At 43.1% G+C, this 22968-nt stretch overlaps 1 protein-coding gene across 1 annotated transcript; it reads right to left on the bottom strand.

Moving 5' to 3' along the window:
- Window positions 1-8110: 8110 nt before the first annotated feature.
- LOC134096195 (mucin-5AC-like) lies at window positions 8111-21280 on the bottom strand. Its single transcript, XM_062549944.1, has 29 exons — window positions 21256-21280; window positions 20493-20754; window positions 19980-20094; window positions 19708-19795; window positions 19510-19616; window positions 19077-19293; window positions 18870-18995; window positions 18051-18168; window positions 17658-17796; window positions 16557-16664; window positions 16335-16404; window positions 16091-16228; window positions 15841-16005; window positions 15647-15741; window positions 15414-15540; window positions 15038-15293; window positions 13658-13710; window positions 13192-13292; window positions 12812-12963; window positions 12583-12721; window positions 12111-12221; window positions 11847-12026; window positions 11499-11738; window positions 11238-11394; window positions 10121-10249; window positions 9488-9638; window positions 9358-9401; window positions 9078-9263; window positions 8111-8265 (listed from the first exon to the last, which is right to left on the bottom strand). The coding sequence occupies exons 1-29, from the start codon at window positions 21278-21280 to the stop codon at window positions 8111-8113; spliced, it is 3954 nt and encodes a 1317-aa protein (XP_062405928.1).
- Between the last annotated feature and the right edge of the window lie 1688 nt (window positions 21281-22968).

Consider the following 22968-nt stretch of genomic DNA (forward strand, 5'->3'; position numbering starts at 1 on the left):
CGATGGATTGCAAATAACATCTTGGCCCAAGTCAGATAGTGGCAATGTTGGAAATATCTTAGCCCTGCACTCGACTTCTGTTGGCTGTGTACAACCTATACGTCTAGAGTTAACGAGTTGTGAAATTGATACAGAGTCTCCTCCATCAGGGCCAGGTGTAGGTGGTCCCAGGTCAATCCAGCCAGACCACTCACAGGTACAGGGTGCTGGGGTGGGTGCAGTAGTTGTTCTTGACGTAGCTGTTGTAATTGGCAATGTCGTGGATACAGGTGTTGAGGGTGTTTCAGTGGTTGTAGCTGTTGTGGAGGTTGTTGTTGATATTGGAGTTGTAGGTGTAGAGGGAGTTGATGTACTTGTAGATGTGGTAGTGGTTGTGCATGGTCCACAGCAGCGTACTCTGATTTCATAATTGAAACACTCTCGGTTATTTGCCTGGTTTTTGTTTAGGCAAACAAGTCCTACCGATGGATTGCAAATAACATCTTGGCCCAAGTCAGAGAGTGGCAATGTTGGAAATATCTTAGCCCTGCACTCGACTTCTGTTGGCTGTGTACAACCTATACGTCTAGAGTTAACGAGTTGTGAAATTGATACAGAGTCTCCTCCATCAGGGCCAGGTGTAGGTGGTCCCAGGTCAATCCAGCCAGACCACTCACAGGTACAGGGTGCTGGGGTGGGTGCAGTAGTTGTACTTAACGTAGTTGTTGTAATTGGCAATGTCGTGGATACAGGTGTTGAGGGTGTTTCAGTGGTTGTAGCTGTTGTGGAGGTTGTTGTTGATATTGAGGTTGTAGGTGTAGAGGGAGCTGTTGTCGATGATTGAGTTGTAGGTATTACGACAGGTTCACATGGTAAACAGCAACTTACTCTGATTTCATAATTGAAACACTGTTTGTTTGCCTGGTTTTTGTTCAAGCAAAGAAGTCCTACTGATGGATTACAAATCACTTCTTGTCCCAACTTGGAAAGTGACAATGTTGGATATCTCGCCGCTCTGCACTCAACTTCTGAAATTATTTTTGACTGAGTACAACCATGTCCGGAATTTATGAGTTGAGAAACTGATTCAGTGTCTCCTCCATTAGGGCCAGGTGACGGGCCACTGCGATCAATCCAGTCAGACCACTGACAGCTCAACGGCTCAAAACAGGGTGGTGTAGAAGGTTCTGTGCTGGAAGATGTAGTGGATGTTTTCGTTTTGGTCGTGGGGGTAGTTGTGGATGTTGTTGGTGTTGTTGATGGTGGAGATGTCATTGTTGTAGTTGATGGACAGGGGCCACAACACTGCACTCGAATTTCATAATCAAAGCAAATTTTATGGAGCCCTTGGTTTCTGTTCAAGCAAACAAGTCCAACAGATGGATTGCATGTGACCTGCTGGCCCACATTAGAAAGTTGTAAACTTGGATATTGCTTGGCCCTGCATTCAACGTATTTGGGATTCTCACAGCCAATACGTCCAGAATTCATGAGTTGTGAAATTGATACAGATTTTCCTCCATCAGGGCCAGGAGTAGGTGGTCCCAGGTCAATCCAGTCAGACCACTCACAGGTACAGGGTGCTGGGGTGGGTACAGTACTTGTACCTGATGTAGTTGTTGAAGTTGACGACGACATCGGTACAGTTGTCGAGGGTGTTTGTGTGGTTGTAGTTGTTGTTGATGTTGGAGTTGTAGGTGTCGAGGGAGTTGATGTACTTGTAGGTGTTGTAGTGGTGGTGGTTGTGCATGGTCCGCAGCAGCGTACTCTGATTTCATAATTGAAACACTCTCGGTTATTTGCCTGGTTTTTGTTCAAGCAAACAAGTCCTACTGATGGATTGCAAATAACATCTTGGCCCAAGTCAGAGAGTGGCAATGTTGGAAATATCTTAGCCCTGCACTCGACTTCTGTTGGCTGTGTACAACCTATACGTCTAGAGTTAACGAGTTGTGAAATTGATAGAGAGTCTCCTCCATCAAGGCCAGGTGTAGGTGGTCCCAGGTCAATCCAGCCAGACCACTCACAGGTACAGGGTGCTGGGGTGGGTGCAGTAGTTGTACTTGACGTAGCTGTTGAAGTTGGCAATGTCATGGATACAGGTGTTGAGGGTGTTTCAGTGGATGTGGCTGTTGTGGAGGTTATTGTTGATGTTGTTGTTGATGGTGGAGATGTCATTGTTGTAGTTGATGGACATGGGCCACAACACTGCACTCGAATTTCATAATCAAAGCAAATCTTTTGGAGCCCTTGATTTTTGTTCAAGCAAACAAGTCCAACAGATGGATTGCACGTGACATCTTGGCCCACTTGGGAAAGTGGTACATTTGGATACTTCTTGGCCCTGCACTCAACTTTGGTGGGATGCACACAGCCAATACGTCCAGAATTAATGAGTTGTGAAATTGATACAGAGTCTCCACCATCAGTGCCAGATGTAGGTGGTCCCAGGTCAATCCAGCCAGACCACTGACAGGTACAGGGTGCTGGGGTGGGTACAGTACTTGTACCTGATGTAGTTGTTGAAGTTGACAACGATGTCTGAACAGTTGTCGAGGGTGTTTGCGTGGTTGTAGTTGTTGATGTTGGAGGTGCAGGTGTAGAGGGAGTTGATGTACTTGTAGGTGTTGTAGTGGTAGTGGTTGTGCATGGTCCGCAGCAACGTACTCTGATTTCATAATTGAAACACTCTCGGTTATTTGCTTGGTTTTTGTTCAGGCAAACAAGTCCTACCGATGGATTGCAAATAACATCTTGGCCCAAGTCAGATAGTGGCAATGTTGGAAATATCTTAGCCCTGCACTCGACTTCTGTTGGCTGTGTACAACCTATACGTCTAGAGTTAACGAGTTGTGAAATTGATACAGAGTCTCCTCCATCAGGGCCAGGTGTAGGTGGTCCCAGGTCAATCCAGCCAGACCACTCACAGGTACAGGGTGCTGGGGTGGGTGCAGTAGTTGTTCTTGACGTAGCTGTTGTAATTGGCAATGTCGTGGATACAGGTGTTGAGGGTGTTTCAGTGGTTGTAGCTGTTGTGGAGGTTGTTGTTGATATTGGAGTTGTAGGTGTAGAGGGAGTTGATGTACTTGTAGATGTGGTAGTGGTTGTGCATGGTCCACAGCAGCGTACTCTGATTTCATAATTGAAACACTCTCGGTTATTTGCCTGGTTTTTGTTCAGGCAAACAAGTCCTACCGATGGATTGCAAATAACATCTTGGCCCAAGTCAGAGAGTGGCAATGTTGGAAATATCTTAGCCCTGCACTCGACTTCTGTTGGCTGTGTACAACCTATACGTCTAGAGTTAACGAGTTGTGAAATTGATACAGAGTCTCCTCCATCAGGGCCAGGTGTAGGTGGTCCCAGGTCAATCCAGCCAGACCACTCACAGGTACAGGGTGCTGGGGTGGGTGCAGTAGTTGTACTTAACGTAGTTGTTGTAATTGGCAATGTCGTGGATACAGGTATTGAGGGTGTTTCAGTGGTTGTAGCTGTTGTGGAGGTTGTTGTTGATATTGAGGTTGTAGGTGTAGAGGGAGCTGTTGTCGATGATTGAGTTGTAGGTATTACGACAGGTTCACATGGTAAACAGCAACTTACTCTGATTTCATAATTGAAACACTGTTTGTTTGCCTGGTTTTTGTTCAAGCAAAGAAGTCCTACTGATGGATTACAAATCACTTCTTGTCCCAACTTGGAAAGTGACAATGTTGGATATCTCGCCGCTCTGCACTCAACTTCTGAAATTATTTTTGACTGAGTACAACCATGTCCGGAATTTATGAGTTGAGAAACTGATTCAGTGTCTCCTCCATTAGGGCCAGGTGACGGGCCACTGCGATCAATCCAGTCAGACCACTGACAGCTCAACGGCTCAAAACAGGGTGGTGTAGAAGGTTCTGTGCTGGAAGATGTCGTGGATGTTTTCGTTTTGGTCGTGGGGGTAGTTGTGGATGTTGTTGGTGTTGTTGATGGTGGAGATGTCATTGTTGTAGTTGATGGACAGGGGCCACAACACTGCACTCGAATTTCATAATCAAAGCAAATTTTATGGAGCCCTTGGTTTCTGTTCAAGCAAACAAGTCCAACAGATGGATTGCATGTGACCTGCTGGCCCACATTAGAAAGTTGTAAACTTGGATATTGCTTGGCCCTGCATTCAACGTATTTGGGATTCTCACAGCCAATACGTCCAGAATTCATGAGTTGTGAAATTGATACAGATTTTCCTCCATCAGGGCCAGGAGTAGGTGGTCCCAGGTCAATCCAGTCAGACCACTCACAGGTACAGGGTGCTGGGGTGGGTACAGTACTTGTACCTGATGTAGTTGTTGAAGTTGACGACGACATCGGTACAGTTGTCGAGGGTGTTTGTGTGGTTGTAGTTGTTGTTGATGTTGGAGTTGTAGGTGTCGAGGGAGTTGATGTACTTGTAGGTGTTGTAGTGGTGGTGGTTGTGCATGGTCCGCAGCAGCGTACTCTGATTTCATAATTGAAACACTCTCGGTTATTTGCCTGGTTTTTGTTCAAGCAAACAAGTCCTACTGATGGATTGCAAATAACATCTTGGCCCAAGTCAGAGAGTGGCAATGTTGGAAATATCTTAGCCCTGCACTCGACTTCTGTTGGCTGTGTACAACCTATACGTCTAGAGTTAACGAGTTGTGAAATTGATACAGAGTCTCCTCCATCAAGGCCAGGTGTAGGTGGTCCCAGGTCAATCCAGCCAGACCACTCACAGGTACAGGGTGCTGGGGTGGGTGCAGTAGTTGTACTTGACGTAGCTGTTGAAGTTGGCAATGTCATGGATACAGGTGTTGAGGGTGTTTCAGTGGATGTGGCTGTTGTGGAGGTTATTGTTGATGTTGTTGTTGATGGTGGAGATGTCATTGTTGTAGTTGATGGACATGGGCCACAACACTGCACTCGAATTTCATAATCAAAGCAAATCTTTTGGAGCCCTTGATTTTTGTTCAAGCAAACAAGTCCAACAGATGGATTGCATGTGACATCTTGGCCCACTTGGGAAAGTGGCACATTTGGATACTTCTTGGCCCTGCACTCAACTTTGGTGGGATGCACACAGCCAATACGTCCAGAATGAATGAGTTGTGAAATTGATACAGAGTCTCCACCATCAGTGCCAGATGTAGGTGGTCCCAGGTCAATCCAGCCAGACCACTGACAGGTACAGGGTGCTGGGGTGGGTACAGTACTTGTACCTGATGTAGTTGTTGAAGTTGACAACGATGTCTGAACAGTTGTCGAGGGTGTTTGCATGGTTGTAGTTGTTGATGTTGGAGGTGCAGGTGTAGAGGGAGTTGATGTACTTGTAGGTGTTGTAGTGGTAGTGGTTGTGGTTGTGCATGGTCCGCAGCAGCGTACTCTGATTTCATAATTGAAACACTCTCGGTTATTTGCTTGGTTTTTGTTCAGGCAAACAAGTCCTACCGATGGATTGCAAATAACATCTTGGCCCAAGTCAGAGAGTGGCAATGTTGGAAATATCTTAGCCCTGCACTCGACTTCTGTTGGCTGTGTACAACCTATACGTCTAGAGTTAACGAGTTGTGAAATTGATACAGAGTCTCCTCCATCAGGGCCAGGTGTAGGTGGTCCCAGGTCAATCCAGCCAGACCACTCACAGGTACAGGGTGCTGGGGTGGGTGCAGTAGTTGTACTTGACGTAGCTGTTGTAATTGGCAATGTCGTGGATACAGGTGTTGAGGGTGTTTCAGTGGTTGTAGCTGTTGTGGAGGTTGTTGTTGATGTTGGAGTTGTAGGTGTAGAGGGAGTTGATGTACTTGTGGGTGTCGGCGTTGTAGTGGTTGTGGAGGGTGTTGGGCTGGGAGGAATGACCGTTGTCGTTGTTGGAGTTGTGGATGTAGGTGTAGACGGAGTTGATGTACTTGTAGGTGTTGTAGTTGTGGTCGTTGCTGTAGTGGTTGTGGAGGGTGTTGGGCTGGGAAGAGTGGCTGTTGTCAATGTTGGAGTTGTAGGTGTAGGTGTAGACGAAGTTGATGTACTTGTAGGTGTGGTAGTGGTTGTGCATGGTCCGCAGCAGCGTACTCTGATTTCATAATTGAAACACTCTCGGTTATTTGCTTGGTTTTTGTTCAGGCAAACAAGTCCTACCGATGGATTGCAAATAACATCTTGGCCCAAGTCAGAGAGTGGCAATGTTGGAAATATCTTAGCCCTGCACTCGACTTCTGTTGGCTGTGTACAACCTATACGTCTAGAGTTAACGAGTTGTGAAATTGATACAGAGTCTCCTCCATCAGGGCCAGGTGTAGGTGGTCCCAGGTCAATCCAGCCAGACCACTCACAGGTACAGGGTGCTGGGGTGGGTGCAGTACTTGTACTTGATGTAGTTGTTGTAATTGGCAATGTCATGGATACAGGTGTTGAGGGTGTTTCAGTGGTTGGAGCTGTTGTGGAGGTTGTTGTTGATGTTGAGGTTGTAGGTGTAGAGGGAGCTGTTGTCGATGATTGAGTTGTAGATATTATGACAGGTTCACATGGTAAACAGCAGCTTACTCTGATTTCATAATTGAAACACTCTTGTTTGTTTGCCTGGTTTTTGTTCAAGCAAAGAAGTCCTACTGATGGATTACAAATCACTTCTTGTCCCAACTTGGAAAGTGACAATGTTGGATATCTCGCCGCTCTGCACTCAACTTCTGAAATTATTTTTGACTGTGTACAACCATGTCCGGAATTTATGAGTTGAGAAACTGATTCAGTGTCTCCTCCATTAGGGCCAGGTGACGGGCCACTGAGATCAATCCAGTCAGACCACTGACAGCTCAACGGCTCAAAACAGGGTGGTGTAGATGGTTCTGTGCTGGAAGATGTCGTGGATGTTGTTGTTTTGGTCATGGGGGTAATTGTCGATGTTGTTGTTGATGGTGGAGATGTCATTGTTGTAGTTGATGGACATGGGCCACAACACTGCCCTCGAATTTCATAATCAAAGCAAATCTTTTGGAGCCCTTGATTTTTGTTCAAGCAAACAAGTCCAACAGATGGATTGCATGTGACATCTTGGCCCACTTGGGAAAGTGGCACATTTGGATACTTCTTGGCCCTGCACTCAACTTTGGTGGGATGCACACAGCCAATACGTCCAGAATTAATGAGTTGTGAAATTGATACAGAGTCTCCACCATCAGTGCCAGATGTAGGTGGTCCCAGGTCAATCCAGCCAGACCACTGACAGGTACAGGGTGCTGGGGTGGGTACAGTACTTGTACCTGATGTAGTTGTTGAAGTTGACAACGATGTCTGAACAGTTGTCGAGGGTGTTTGCGTGGTTGTAGTTGTTGATGTTGGAGGTGCAGGTGTAGAGGGAGTTGATGTACTTGTAGGTGGTGTTGTAGTGGTTGTGGTTGTGCATGGTCCGCAGCAGCGTACTCTGATTTCATAATTGAAACACTCTCGGTTATTTGCTTGGTTTTTGTTCAGGCAAACAAGTCCTACCGATGGATTGCAAATAACATCTTGGCCCAAGTCAGAGAGTGGCAATGTTGGAAATATCTTAGCCCTGCACTCGACTTCTGTTGGCTGTGTACAACCTATACGTCTAGAGTTAACGAGTTGTGAAATTGATACAGAGTCTCCTCCATCAGGGCCAGGTGTAGGTGGTCCCAGGTCAATCCAGCCAGACCACTCACAGGTACAGGGTGCTGGGGTGGGTGCAGTAGTTGTACTTAACGTAGTTGTTGTAATTGGCAATGTCGTGGATACAGGTGTTGAGGGTGTTTCAGTGGTTGTAGCTGTTGTGGAGGTTGTTGTTGATGTTGATGTTGATGTTGTAGGTATTACGACAGGTTCACATGGTAAACAGCAACTTACTCTGATTTCATAATTGAAACACTGTTTGTTTGCCTGGTTTTTGTTCAAGCAAAGAAGTCCTACTGATGGATTACAAATCACTTCTTGTCCCAACTTGGAAAGTGACAATGTTGGATATCTCGCCGCTCTGCACTCAACTTCTGAAATTATTTTTGACTGTGTACAACCATGTCCGGAATTTATGAGTTGAGAAACTGATTCAGTGTCTCCTCCATTAGGGCCAGGTGACGGGCCACTGAGGTCAATCCAGTCAGACCACTGACAGCTCAATGGCTCAAAACAGGGTGGTGTAGATGGTTCTGTAGTTGTTGTGGAGGTTGTTGTTGATGTTGAAGTTGTAGGTGTTGACAGAGTTGTTGTCGATGTTATGGTGGTGGTTGTTGTTGTTGGGTGTGTTGTGGAAGGTGTTGAAATTGTTGGTGGACATGGCTCCATGTTACAACACTCAACCTTTATTTCATAATCGAAGCACATCGGTACTGGGCTTTGATCTGCATTTTTACAAACTAATCCCATTTCAGTGTTGCAAGTCACTTTTTGATCCAGTTCTGACAGAGGAACATGTGGATAACGGACTGCTTGACAACTGATATTAACTGGTCTTTCACATATTTTGTAACCCTTCTTTATGATGTTACTAATGGATTCTGTATCACCTCCTCTAGGGCCAAATTGTGGATAATCAACATTTATCCATTTTGACCAAGTACATACTTTACAATATGGGGATGATGTTGGTGGAACAATTGGTGGTGGAGTTGTACAATGTTCATCACTACAGCAAAGCACACGGATTTGGTAATTGTAGCACAATTGGAAAGGGCCTGTTTGGTCTTTGTTCTTACATGTTAAACCTTTTGCCACATCGCACTGAACAGTTTGGCCTAGACTGTGAATGTCTTTGTCAGGGTATTTTTGTGCTCTGCACTCTATTTTGTTTGGCCTCTCACAGATGTGATGTCCTTCAGCCCTAATTTTGCTATAGATTTCAGAGTCTCCTCCAGATTCTCCAGGTAAGGGGAACGTAGTATCAAACCATTCGGTCCAGACACATTTATTTTGGCATGTAGTTGTGTGTAGAGACGTTGGGTATTCAGTGGGGGGAGATTTTGTTGTTTCTGCTGATATAAAATAAGTATAATTAATTTAAAACACAAATATAGTAATACTGCTCTTGCTTGAAGTCGGCTCATATTTTTATAGTAGTATATAAAGTATATCATTTCATTGTGTGCACTTACTTGCTGTAGTGAATGTAAACGGTGGGGTTGATATTGGTGTTGGGGTTGTTGGACAAGGATGAATGGACCGAATAATAGTCCCATGGTCTTCACAAACAGCAGTTAAGCAGCTACCCATTCCATCGGTGGTGTTATAAATGTGCTCACCATTGTAGTAAATCTTATTAAGGTATGTACAGGTACAGGCTGCAGGTACAATAGAATTTTATTTGATCAAAACCTGGCTCTAGTGATGCTTTTACAACAAAGACTCGATATGGCTCCATAAAACAATCCTCACCTTTGGCATCATATTTGCAGCTGATGGTTGTGGAAATGCATTGGCTGGGAAGATAAAAGATTAGTTTAATGTCTGACTCACCCAGCCATCTTATGTGTACTTGTTGTTTAATGTACTATGTCTGATATACCATGTTTCACAGTTTGTTGTGGTAGGGACTTTCTCTCCATTGCTGTAGCGTCTGCCATCACTATCAAAACAACCACATTTCTCCCTCTGTACACACTTCATGGTGTCTTCATCAAAAAAGGGCTCATCAGCAGGACATTGAGGGTAGCAACCTGAGGGTGAAGGGGCAAAATCAACCTTTTCAGTATGCAAGATTAAATACAATGACTTTGGCTTAACACAAGGTTTCCTAGCAACATAGGCCTAGAGATGGGTTACAATTAGTATACATCATAGCAGTGACATTGCAACATCACACTATATAGTTTCCTTTGTTATAGTTTGATTGAGCCATGAATCCAATTACAATCGGATGAAATATGTTCATGGAACCCTCTAATACCCTTGAAATTCACTTCTCCTACTGATCCATTTTATTTTCGCATCAGCACTATTGCAAACTAATTTTTGAGATATTTTTGTAGCGGACTACAGGACTACAATCTCAACAGAGGTTTGATTGATGGCAATAAAGTTGACAACTGGGAAGCCATACTAAAATGAGTCTACTGTAACACTTTCATAAAAAGTGGACATTCAAGCATATACAGATATACAGTAGTATGTAATATGTGTGGTGAGTTGTTTTCCCTACCCTCTAGCGCTGGTATCTGCTGAGAGCACTGCCCAGTGGGATTCCTGCAGGTCTTCATGCATGGAGCTCCACAGGGTTTGTAGTGCCACTCACACTCACCAGGTGGGTTGTAGTAATCACAGAACAGAGCTGCAATGAGAAGACAAGCCATTTGGGGAATTATTTAGACAGGATTACAAAAACTCTTATGAGTAAGAGAGTCTTTATCATCACAGGTCAGGGCCACATGCATTTTCAATTTTCAATGGATTACTCTTTGCCTAAATAGAACATTAGATTATTAGATATTGGATTATAATACAGGCTGAATAATACCTCTGATTATTTCACAATGCAGTCATATCATATATCAGGGTAAAATAACAAAACGTTGGGGCAGCCGTGGTGTACTGGTTAGCGCATCGGGCTTATAACCGGAGGGTTGCCGGTTCGATCCCTGACTAGTCCACCACGGCTGAAGTGCCCTTGAGCCCTAACCCCTCACTGCTCCCCGAGCGCCGCTGGTTGGGCAGGCAGCTCACTGCTCTGGGTTGTGTGATTCACCTCACTGTGTGTTCACTAATTCGGTTAAATTGGGTTAAATGCAGAGAACTGAATTTCCCTCACGGGATCAAGAAAGTATATATTCTATTCTATTCTATTCGTTTTGAAGAAATCAATACCATCCAAGCCTAGTATACATATAATTACACCCAACCCCAAACCTAACACTAGTATCATCTTTTATCTACTGTACATCTTTAGACAAAATTCAGTGTATTATGGTAATTGTATATATATTTTTTTAAAGTATATTTTTGGGGGCTTTTTATGCCTTTAATGATAGGACAGTCGAGAGAGACAGGAAGTGAGTGGGAGAGAGCGTTGGGGTGGGATCCGGAAAGGACCACGGGGCGGGAATGGAACCCGGGTCGCCGGCGTGCGGTGCAGGTGCCCAGCCAGTCGCGCCACGGCTGGGGCCGGTAATTGTATATTAGTTCATTTTGCATATAGTGCATCTTTCCCAAATAGTCTGTGCACCTATTTCATTGTTCTCTGATCTTAACACTTACAATTTCAAGACATGCAGGTGAGGCCACACATGAGTTACGTTGATCTAATATCAGCAGAGACTTACGGCAGATGTTTGGGGTTCTCCAGGCTACACAGGCTCCAGCTTCATTACAGGCGGCTGCATAAGCTGCCACTGCAGTGCAGAAACACTCGCAGTCTCCACCACTATCACAGGCACATGAGTCTCTCACGCAAGCATCGTAGAATGGAGAAGGATCCACCTTGTCAGGAAAGATATGGTAAATAATCACACAAGAATTGCACAGGGAGAATAAGAGGGGCTCATTAAAGATCCATGAAGCAGCATTAGTTACATTCAGCTTACCTGAAAATGGCACGATGCAAAGGCTTCACTTATGATAATGCTACACTTTTTCTGAGCCCAAGATTTTCTGTAAGGGTTGGATGTGCAGGGACTTGAGGTCTGTTTTGCATCAGGGCAGCCTGGAGAAACTTTCCAGCTATTTCCAAACTCCAGAGACTTAATGGCCTGTCCTTGGTTTCTTGTGCCAAAGTCATTGTTAGCGTTGCCATCATAGTTTCCACAAAGGCCACAAACATGACCCTTTAAGAAGAAGAAAGTGATAAGTGAAAATATTTTTTTTACTGGGTCATTTATTTATTCAATTTATTGACACTATCTAAATAGTACACACATATTAGTGATCCTCACCTTAAACTCTGGACTCAGCTTGAGGAACAGACTTGTTCTTCTGTCCCACATGAGAATCAGACCATTGTTAGCTTCAATCACAAGGTAGATCCCCATGGTGCGGATCTGGTAGGGCACCTCTGCTTCTGAACTTCTCTTAACAACTTGGTAACCACCATCTGTCAGTATCAACTCATTGCTCTGAAAAAAGGACAGCATTTTATCAGATTTATGGAATTCATATAGCAGACATTCACAATTACAGTCATTTAAATGTGTCCTCACCCCCAAAAACAATTTGATGGTTTTGGAACATGTGGTTCCTGTGGTTCCACATGGAATGTTCTCAGTGATGACTCTGAAGGTTCCATTTGTACTTCTATGTCCACAAAAATTCTGCAAACAGGAAGAATATGTAACGTAAGTCGAACTGTACAGATTCATATAATAAGGCTTGGTGGCACTGGGATTCTTCACAGATTCTGCTCTGAATTGTGTTAAAGGGGTGCTCTGTAATTGTAAACCCTTTGTACACACTTGGTCAAACTTAGTGAACTGCTGCTCCTGCCTCTCTGTCTGTTCAGTGCTTGCACTCAAAACAACGGAAGTGAAACAAACATAGTGGTTTGCCAAGTACTGTATAGACAACATCAGCCAATAAACACAGTGCTTCAAGTCACAGAAGTTAGGGCTGTTATTTGATTGGCTGAAACTGAATTTAGACAGTATATTAAAATATACAGACACAACAACACACCTCAGTTAGGATGTATTCACAGCTCCCATCAAAGTTGAATCTATTCCCATCAAAAGTGATGTAATGTCCATCTCCATAGATGGCACAGGTGCCGTGGCACAAGTTCGATGTGCAGTCCCACTTTGTGTCTTTGCAAGTGCTGTTTTCAAACAAGGAATGATATTCAGAGAAAAAAGTCTCCAAACAGTTGTACCGTTATCAGTAATAAAAGGTGGACTAACAATCATACCATTTATTGCAGTCGACCTTGATGCTGTCCCCAGGTTTGTACTGCGCTCCATTGTGGTAACAGAGACACTGGTCCTCCTTTACACAGCCACCTTCTCCATCAGAGACCAGGCCAGAAGGACACATGCAACCTGAGACACACTCAGCGCTGATCTGTTTCAACAAAGCAAAAGTGCATTAGTAAGTAAATACTGCATGCATACATGATAGGGAGCAAGCACTAGCAAAGGGAAATGGTACAGACTCTAAGAGCAAACTATAGTTCTGATAGACAGAAGCTAGAGATGAGTGAGATCTACTCCAGGGTGAAAGTAGAAGATCACCACACTTAGGTTAAACCTACTAAGTAGATCTAGTAGCAAGGGAATCCGCAATACTCACACAGGCCATGTGCAGGGTTTTGCAACTCCTCTGACACTCAGCACCTTTGGCTCCCGCGCCAGCATTGGAGCAGTTGAAATACACCATGGGTGCTGGGCATGCTGTTGAGATATTAGAATAGTTATCCCACGTTCACATGATCTTTCTCATTTATTTCAGTGTATGATCAGTTCAGTTGAGGCCAGACTCAATCCTCTTGGGGTGCCTCTCATTTGGTGTTTTATACACCTTCCTTTCCTTCCTCGATCCTCGTCCTCACTGATCTAGATAGAGAATGATAGGGCGGCAACAATGGGATAGTCTATCCAGTGTTAGTTATAGATCAGTGGGAAAGCCCCTCGAGGATCGAGCATCGAGGATCGAGGAGAGTGTTTGAGAGCCACCCTTGGTGTAAGCCTAGTGGCAAAAATTATTTTGGACTGTAAAGAGTTTGCAAGACTTTGAATGATTGTAAAAATGCACTTACTAGTAGGATGTGTAGTATCTCCCATGCAGCTGAGTTTCCCAGCTTTGCATTTGCTGAAATAATAATAATCATATATATTTGTTAAAATCATGAGAAATTCTTATACTTATACTCAGGTCAGTTAAACGAGGAAAGCCTCCATAACGTTACTTTGAAATGATGTAATACAAAACCATGTACTGACTGCACCCTTGTACTAACTGCAGTGCCCAATAGCCCAATCATATGGGGGCACGTTTCCCACAACCTAACTAAACTAGAAAAGCACTCAGAGAGCGCAGACCTCCGCCTGTATTGTTCTTCCTAGGTTGTCATACATTTGAACCTAAACTATTCAGACTGCCACCACGTGGCCATACCATGCCATTACACCACTAAGCGAATCACATAAACGGCTCCGGAATCCCGATGGTGTTAAGGTCGATTCACACCCTACGGTGAAGCTGGATACGGACGCTTTCATCCGGTCCCAGAGGTAGTTTCATCAGTAGGTCCGTAGCCAGAGAGCTTAGCAATCCGGAGTGCTCCGGGAGAAACGGAGCAATACCACCGCAAATCGCGGCGGCAGTATAGAGTCAAGTTCCAACCATTCGCGAAAATCGACGAAGAAGAGAGACATTTGGACATTTAAGTTTGTTATTTTGTCGAGGACTGTGGTATCACACATAAGGTGCCTCTCATTCATCCTCCCTCGTTCCTCGGGCCTCAATCCTCACCTTATGTAGTGAGGATCGAGGAGCGAGGGAGGATGTACAGTGAGGAGCATATGTATGTTATACCATGCTAAAACAGGAATATAAAATTATCATTTGACAATTGATCTTAATGCCTTAATTAAAACAATTAATTAAAATAAAACCGCTAAGGACACCAATTTTCTTTGTGATTGAAGAATGTATCGTAAATAAATAAATATTTTCCTTAAATGCTAAGGGAAGGAAGTATTTGTCCCCCTAAGTAACCCTATGGGAATTTAACACATAGGGCTAACATAGGGGCAGGCAGATTTTTATTTTTAAAGGCCAGCTATTTCATGGATCCGGGATATTATGCATCCTGATAAAGTTCCCTTGGCCGTTGGAATTAAAATAGCCCCACATCATCACATACCCTTCACCATAGCTAGAGATTTGCATGGTGCTTTTTCCAGTAGGCCTATTAGCCTGTTTGATGCTCATTGAGCTCAATCCAAATCAAACAGGCTAATAGGCCTACTGGAAAAAGCACCGTGCCAATCTCTAGCTATGGTGAAAAATCTGCCTGCCCCTATGTTAGCCCTATGTGTTAAATTCCCATAGGGTTACATAGGGGGTCAAATACTTCCTTGTATTCCATGTTGTTCATGACGTTTTCCACAAAAAGAAGTAAACAGCTTCTTACCACGTGGCCTTGTCCTTGCTGATAACCTCCCCTGGAGGAATCACCTGGCCCTTGTAGTAGCAGGAGCAGCTGGCTGGTGCAACACATTTCCCCCCTTCATCCAGATATGTTCCCTCATCACAGATGCATCCATCCACAGGTGCAAAAGTAACTGAGCAGGTGAAGTCAGGATCACTGTAGCAACGGCATGAGCGGTCACTGTTTTGTATGCTGTAGTCATACACCATGTTGCTCGGGCAGTTGGTGGCATATTTCTCTGAAGACAAAAACAGATGTTTTCACAAGCAATGTACCATTCCTGCATTGTATAACACAATGACAGTTATATAGACACATCAATGACTGTTTTGATGCCGAATGATACGTTGTCACTCACTGCAGGTCGTGTCTCTCCACCCGTTCAGCTGGATGCCTTTAGCTGCACATGCATGCGCATAGGAGGAGAGGGCAGCACACATGCAGTCCTCACTCTTCTCACAGTTGCAGCTGTCATACATGCAGTTCTACAACAGAACATCACCAAAAAAATCAGCTTTGCTATTCCAAGCCTCTACTCATGGTGATCATATGTGTTGCAGTTGGTGAAGTGAAGTGTGCTTAAGGACAAACCTCTTTGTAGATGTCTGGGTTGATCTCACTGTGGCACGGGGAAAACACACCATCAGGGTCCGTGAGCAGGGAGCACCACTGCTGGGCATACTTCTCTGTAATGATAAGAACACCATATTCATCAGCTTATTATCCTGGCCATCCTTAGCATGCATTTTGCAAACATATCAACATGCTTGTCATGTTGTCTCTACCATTGTCAATGCTCAGGCTGCAGGGGTTCTCCAAACTGCTCTTCACGTCAGGACAGCTGGCTCTTGTTTTCCAGGTGTTGGCAAAGCCTGATGCTGTTCCCTCAATAATTCCATTCATCGCCAAGAAATCATCTGCCTGAATGCTGTTAAAGTTTCCACACATACCTGTGGATGCATTAAGAGTAACTGAATTAGGCCCATCTGAAGGTCATTAGTGGACATTGTTGTGTGTTATCACATTGGTACATACCACATGTCTTCTGCTTGAGTTCAGAACTTGCTGTGATGTACACCTGCATGAACGGTGACAGCTGAATGTCCAACTGAATACCGACCGAGGTCTGCACGATGATGAAAAATGTGGATGCTTCAAAAATGTTCACTCCAGCTGTGAAAGTAATCAAAGAACATTCATATTATGAATGCATTGCCAAATAAACCAATTATAAGAATTATAAGCCGTTAAATTACGGTTTTCTGTGTCAGCAACAAACCTGTAGACAGGGGTAACTGTGAGTACTTCCCGTTAACAGAAACCTTTCCATTGGGCTGGATATTAATCACCTGGATAATAAAGAAAGTCATTGAAATGACATGTAACTACACTGGTAATAAGAAACACTTGATCTAAACACAGATACAGATTTTCCAAACAAATTGATGGCACAGTTGACCATGAGAGGGTTTTACATATCAACATGTACTGTAGTACTCACAGTATCTCCAGAAACTGCCAGCGTCACAGCCTTCAGACAGGTCTCTGTGTCGGTCAAACCACATCTGACAAGATCTCCAAGCACTGTGAAGTCGGCCCCATTACATTGCTGCAAAAACATGTTTGAATTTGATCAAGTATTGTGCATTTCAGGTATATTGTCAGGTATAAGTCTACACTGAACCATCAAATCGTGCCAATTGTTGCTAGGTGCAGAAACCATTGCTAAGATGGAACAAAACAAATGCGGGTTTTGGAAAGCACTCCAAAAAGGATAATAAGCCATGCACTTGGCACCCTGAAAAAAATGAATGAAAGACAAAGATGAATGCAAGTTGAATTAAGCAACCATGCTGGTTGAATATGAATACTCTGAACCTGACAAATTGAGGGGACCTTTGAAAGGAAGAAGGAAGTTACATAATGGGTAAGGATAAGTGGACTGCCTTTAATCAGTGGAAGAAACAAAGTTCGTCTAGTGATCCACTAAAAGACCACAAGAGACTAGCCTACAAATCCACGTACCCTAGCGGCAGCAAATGTCATTTGTAATTTGCTGCCAGGGTAGTCTAGCAACTCTCTGTTTGCAAAATTAAACTTCTATCAGGCCAATCACATCGTGTATAGAGTCGGTGGGCGGGCTTAACGTGATGACGACTGACCTGGGACCATAAGTTGCGACCGTTAAGTCCTACTGCTTGAAAACAACAAGATTGATTGATTGTAGGGCTATCGTGTTGCATGGAGATTTCCAGGCAAAATTACTGGAAAAACGTTTCCACTTCAAAACATTCCCAGTGAATACTCATATACTCATTCAAAATGAATATTCGTTTAACCTCTTTACAATGATTTGGCTGGGTGATCTAGACAAATTATGCAAGTGGTATAGCTGAGTTTGACATACAGTATACTGTAAGTAAGTAACGTAAAACAGTCATAAAAACATGACCAGTAGTACTGTAATGTATGTCTTTCTTTGTGTTTGATTCTCACACAGTATTATAAGAATACATGAATTTGCAGGATTAGATCATTAAAATAAATGTAATGTCAGTGGAGTTGGTCTTGGCACCAGTCAAAGTTGTGTACATAAACTGACCTTGGTGAGGACATAGGAGCAGTCCCCATGGAAAGTGTAGGCTTTCCCATCATAGGTGAAGAAGTGGGAGCCTCCCTCCACAGAGCATGTTGCTGGGCAGTCCTTCTCTATGCAGCTCCACTGGCCACCTCCACAGGTACTGGTTAAAAACGCAATTGAGTGCATTTAGTTAATTTGAACAAGTCATAATTCAAGTAAGATGCTTCTGTGCTAAACTAACTCTGAAGCCAAAAGGCATGCCTTGCAACTTTATGTACAAATAGTTCTTACATTTCCTGTAGGGTTTCTGACCATGAGCAATTGTAGGAACATATAAACACCTTCAGAAAACCTCAGTACCACAACATGACAACAATATGCATACTGCGACGTGCAACATTCCAGAGTACTTACCAGTGTTTACAGTTGCTGGAGTAAGACTCTCCAGGTTGGTATATGTTTCCGTTGTTGCTGCAGGAGCACTTTGTTGAACTGATGCAGCCCATCTCAGTGACATCATCAAGCACAGTGCCTAAATAAAGATAAAGATGTGTTGGTCTACTGAGTAGGCTAACTTTGTATATCAGAGACACTAAAAATCAGGGCTGCCAAGTCTCACGCTTTGAGCATGACAGTGAGGCAATTTGACCCATTCTCACACCACACGCCATACTTGATATTTCTCACGCAAAATAAACTATAGGCCTATATATATTTTTTCATGATGATAAACTTTGGTGATTGCCTTGCCGTAGTTCGAGCTCTGATTGACTGACAGCAATAACCAATCCATCAGTCCTTTGTGCCTAAATCTCACCAACCACGGAAGGCATCACGCAATATAAACAAATCAGAAGCAACATTATGGCGGGTCTTGGCGCCTCTAACTTATCTTTCAAACACACAACAGCGCCGACTCCGACAATTAGATTTAAAACGTTCTACTGCTTGCTAGATTTTGTTCACTGTTGATTCACCTTTTCTCCTTGATTTCCAAGTTAATGTTAAGGCTGCTAAGTCTATAATTGTCACTTGTTGCAGAGCTGTGTAACATTTATTTGCCTCTTTCTTGATAAGTTCACACCTGAAAAATCGACTCTAATCGGAGCTGCCAAATGTCACGCTTTGAGTATGACAGTGAAAAAAAATTCTCTCACGCTTGCCATTTTCTGAAACTTGCCAGCCCTGCGAAAAATAAATGAAACGGCAGACCGATTTGTTAGAGATTCATACCTGGTGGGCAGAAGCATCCATCCATGCAGTGCTCCTCACACACCTGTCCTCGATCAGGGTTTGAGCAAGTGTCCACACACGGGCTTCCACATTCCTGGTGCACCATGTTGGAGGGGCATGATTTTGCTGGAGGACATACGGGCATATTAGTTACTGCTGCTCACCTCATCCCTGTGCATACTGACAGAGATAACAAACGATACTCACAGCAGAACTGTTCTGTTCTCCATTCGCCGGGTTTCCCTCCGGCATGGATGCACTGACGTGAGTACTCAGATATGGTGCCGCACAGGCAGAAGGAGTCAGAGCTGTTGCCACACAGGCAGAGGTCCCTCGCACAGACCTTGATGAATGAGTCGACGTCCACTACAGCTTTACAGCTTTCAAAGGCAGGGCTGGAGAGTAACTGCTCACATACAGATGTCTAATGAAGACAAACAAACACAATTATCACTTATTTACTGAATAATGTTTTTGCAATTCACATTGAATAACATGTATATAGGGCCTATGTAATGAAGGGAGCTTTGGATTTGTTTTCGAGTGTATCAAGAGAATTATTAACAACATGTAACTCTTTTTGGCACTGAATTGCCTCAAAAAAGTATGTCTATAGGCCAGTTCTCTGATCCAGTCCTACCATATCTTTGCACGATGGTTCAGATGTAACGGGCTCTGTACAGGTTTCAGTTGGACCATCCAGCTTCCAGAGGCTTCCATAGTCAAGATTAGAAATGGGCACACCCTCTGAATAAAAAGATCATATTTAACGCTTGAGTGTAATTCTCAACTCAAACCACACAAACAATGGTGTTAGGGGGAAAAACGTATTTACCACTTGTAACAAATTCATTATAAGTCTGGACACCATTGAAGTCTCCACACAACCCACAAGTTTGGTTTACATATTTCTTGTCCAGCTCCACCTATGAGCACAAAGGTGATCAATCAGCTAAGAATTTAACATGTACTTGCTTTCAAAGATGAAGTTTACTTGCTGCTGTGTGGAATATTTTCTGCATTACATAGGAATTCTATGTTAAATACCTCTACAGAAACTAAACTTTTTTCTCTTCAGAGAAAATATATGGCTTTGTGAAAGTCCCGTACCATGAAGGCATCATCCTCATTCCATTTGGCCCAGAGCCCCAGCTTTGCCTCGATGTTGATGTAGGATGGGCTCTTCTCAATGAGAACCCCTGATTCACTGAATGGCAGTATCACACTAAAAACACAAACAAACGTCCCCAAAGAAATGCACATCAGCTTTTTTAGCTCTGAAATATTTTTCAAATGTGCTAACCACAGGACAACACTGTCTTAATCCAAAACATATTTCATCCTTCCCTGCTTTGTAATATCCTGTTTATACTGTGTATGTTGTGTGTGGTGTCTTAAGCTGCTGGGACCTTGAATTTCCCCTTGGGGATCAATAAAGTATCTATCTATCTATCTATCTATCTTAGAGGGTCTAGGTTTACAGAGCAATCCATATTTAAACAAGGAACAAGAAACATTACTGCATATACATAAACACATGCAAAGCTGCATATCTGCCAGTATGCTTCACTGTGCATAAGACATGTGACATAGGGACCAAATAAATATTGAACATTCACTTACGGTTTTCCATTTACGGAGACAGAGCCCTTCATCAGCTCCACCACGGTACCCTCCAGCACCATGGTGACCTTGCTGATGGTCGGGAGGCCGTTCTCCAGCTCCCTCCTCATCTGGATGTTGAAATCCTCATAGCTGCTCTTGCACTGAGAGGCCAGGACGTAGTTGCAGCTGGACGGGAGGTGGAGGATGTCTCCATCAAACGTCTTGAAATGGTAGTTACCCCATGTACTGCAGACCTGGTCGTTGTGTGCTGGATTTGCTCCTAAGAATACATGTTATGCATGTATTAGTCCAGAATTACTCATCAGAATAATTTTATTTCAGAGGAATCTTCAATGTTGCATGAGCATCTTTTTTTTTCATTTATTATCTTTAATAATTCTATGTTGTTCTCCATTTTTCATGGTGTGGCTATACTCAAATTACAAAACAGGAATGTGAATATTAATGACACTGAAATTGAATTACAGGCTTAATGTATTTGTTTTCAACCTATAAAAACAGTTGCATATACAGAGGACTGATACAGTTTAGAAATAGATTTGCCTTAAACAAACAGGATATTGGCTGATTAAGTTTTACTCCCTAATTTACGCCCAATTTATCCATTATCCATACATTCATTCACATGGGGACTGTCACATCAATTAACTGAACATCTGAATTTGTGCAATCATTTGACATGCGTATATATATCTGTCAGGTGACCATAGTCATCTGTCAAACTTTAGGTATCAAATGTGACATAAACGTATCACTTTACCTGCAAGCATTTGTATCTTGGTCATTGTTGGAATTACATTTATCTTTGTGGGACCTGCAACAGTCAGATTTTATAAGGCATGTAATCATGTACTGTTGATTCTTTAGAAAGCAAATTGGGTATTGCGGCTGTGGGCAACAACACCCAGATCAACACATAAAACATCCCATTTGCACCACTAAACCAGTCACACATTGAACATGGGCAAAGCCATTGTACCTGTGTCTGAGGTAGTAAGTCCAATGCATACAGCCATCCATACTAGCACCCTAAAGGGTGTCTCCTTTGCTGTCCCCATAGTGGTCCTGTGGATAGAACACTGCTCCACAGTTGTCTGAGAAAGGTGCATACCTGGGCACTGGACTTTATACTACCAGTCTTTGTGGATTTACTGGAGGGAAGGTGCGGCAGAATTTGATTTACTTGGGTCATCAAAACCTCATTAAAGGCAATATAGCAACGCTCTTGTTTTGTGTTTTTCCTTTGGCTTTAAGGTGTGTTTTGAATAAGGTTTGTGATTTAAATTTTTTTTTTTTTTATTTCATTAAACAAATCCAACATTTTTTGTTTTGTTTGTTTAAATCCAAATAATTGTGGGGAATTTGAAACATTCATGGATTGCATGAATGGACTATTTAATTTGTTTGTCTTGTTTTGACTCATGCCTTAGGTGTTTCGTGTTAATTTAATTATGCATTATCCATTGAGTGTTCATTAAGAGTGTCAAGCCCTATTGTCTTTCTTATCACAAATATTCACAACTCATAACTGCCTCTGACTCTGACTGACATTTAATGACCATATTTAGTTATTTCTGAAGCAATGCCTAATCATTGTTTAAAAATCATTTCAACTGCGTAGTACTGTACAATGACCTCTACCATCCCAAACGTCATTGCAGTGCTTGTTTGTTGCTCAGGTGATTTGATGGACTAAATTACAAAATATCTTCACAGAACTTCTGCATCGATTTCAGAACAAAATGGATAAGTTGTGTAAAGATAAACAAAACAAAAGGAGGAATGTTTCAGAACTAATTAGCTAACTGGCAGCACAATTGGGTATGCAAAAGAGCATCCCATGAAGCAGGGTCTCCTAGAGGTAAAGATGTAGGGGTATTCATCACTCCGTGTAAACCTGACTGCACAAATGAATCAGTGTCATTTTAATGATTCGTGACATGAAACTGTGAAGGTTTTGGGGAGTTTGTCGTCTACAGTGCATACTATAATGGAAATATTCAGAGAATCCAGATACATCTTTGCAAACAAGGGATAGAGCTGACATACAATATTGGATGGCCATGCGATCTTTTGGACCTGTATCAAAATCAGACCAAAAAGTTCACTGCATGGGCTCAGGAAATCCTTTATGTGCACAGTTTGATACTCAATTCAGAAATGCTTGTGTAAAATGTACCATTCAACAGCCAAAATTGTTATTTAGACATGATAGAGAAAACACCACTGTCTTATCTGGGCCTGAGCTTGTTCAAAATCGACGTGGAAAAAGGTCATGTTTGCTAGCCTGGAAAACCAGCGCCAACTGCTGGACGGCAAAATGTTTTGCCTGCATTTGGGTCTGGCCTCGGACCATTGAACATTTTGAAAACACTGCCCTGAATCTGGCAGATGGCAACTAAACCAATCACAATGCAGAGATGTGTTTTGAATCAACGCGGGCAGGGCAGAGGGCTCTGGGGCGGGGTTTTGA

Source organism: Sardina pilchardus, chromosome 11 (genome assembly GCF_963854185.1).
Source record: "Sardina pilchardus chromosome 11, fSarPil1.1, whole genome shotgun sequence".
Classification (NCBI taxonomy): domain Eukaryota; kingdom Metazoa; phylum Chordata; class Actinopteri; order Clupeiformes; family Clupeidae; genus Sardina; species Sardina pilchardus.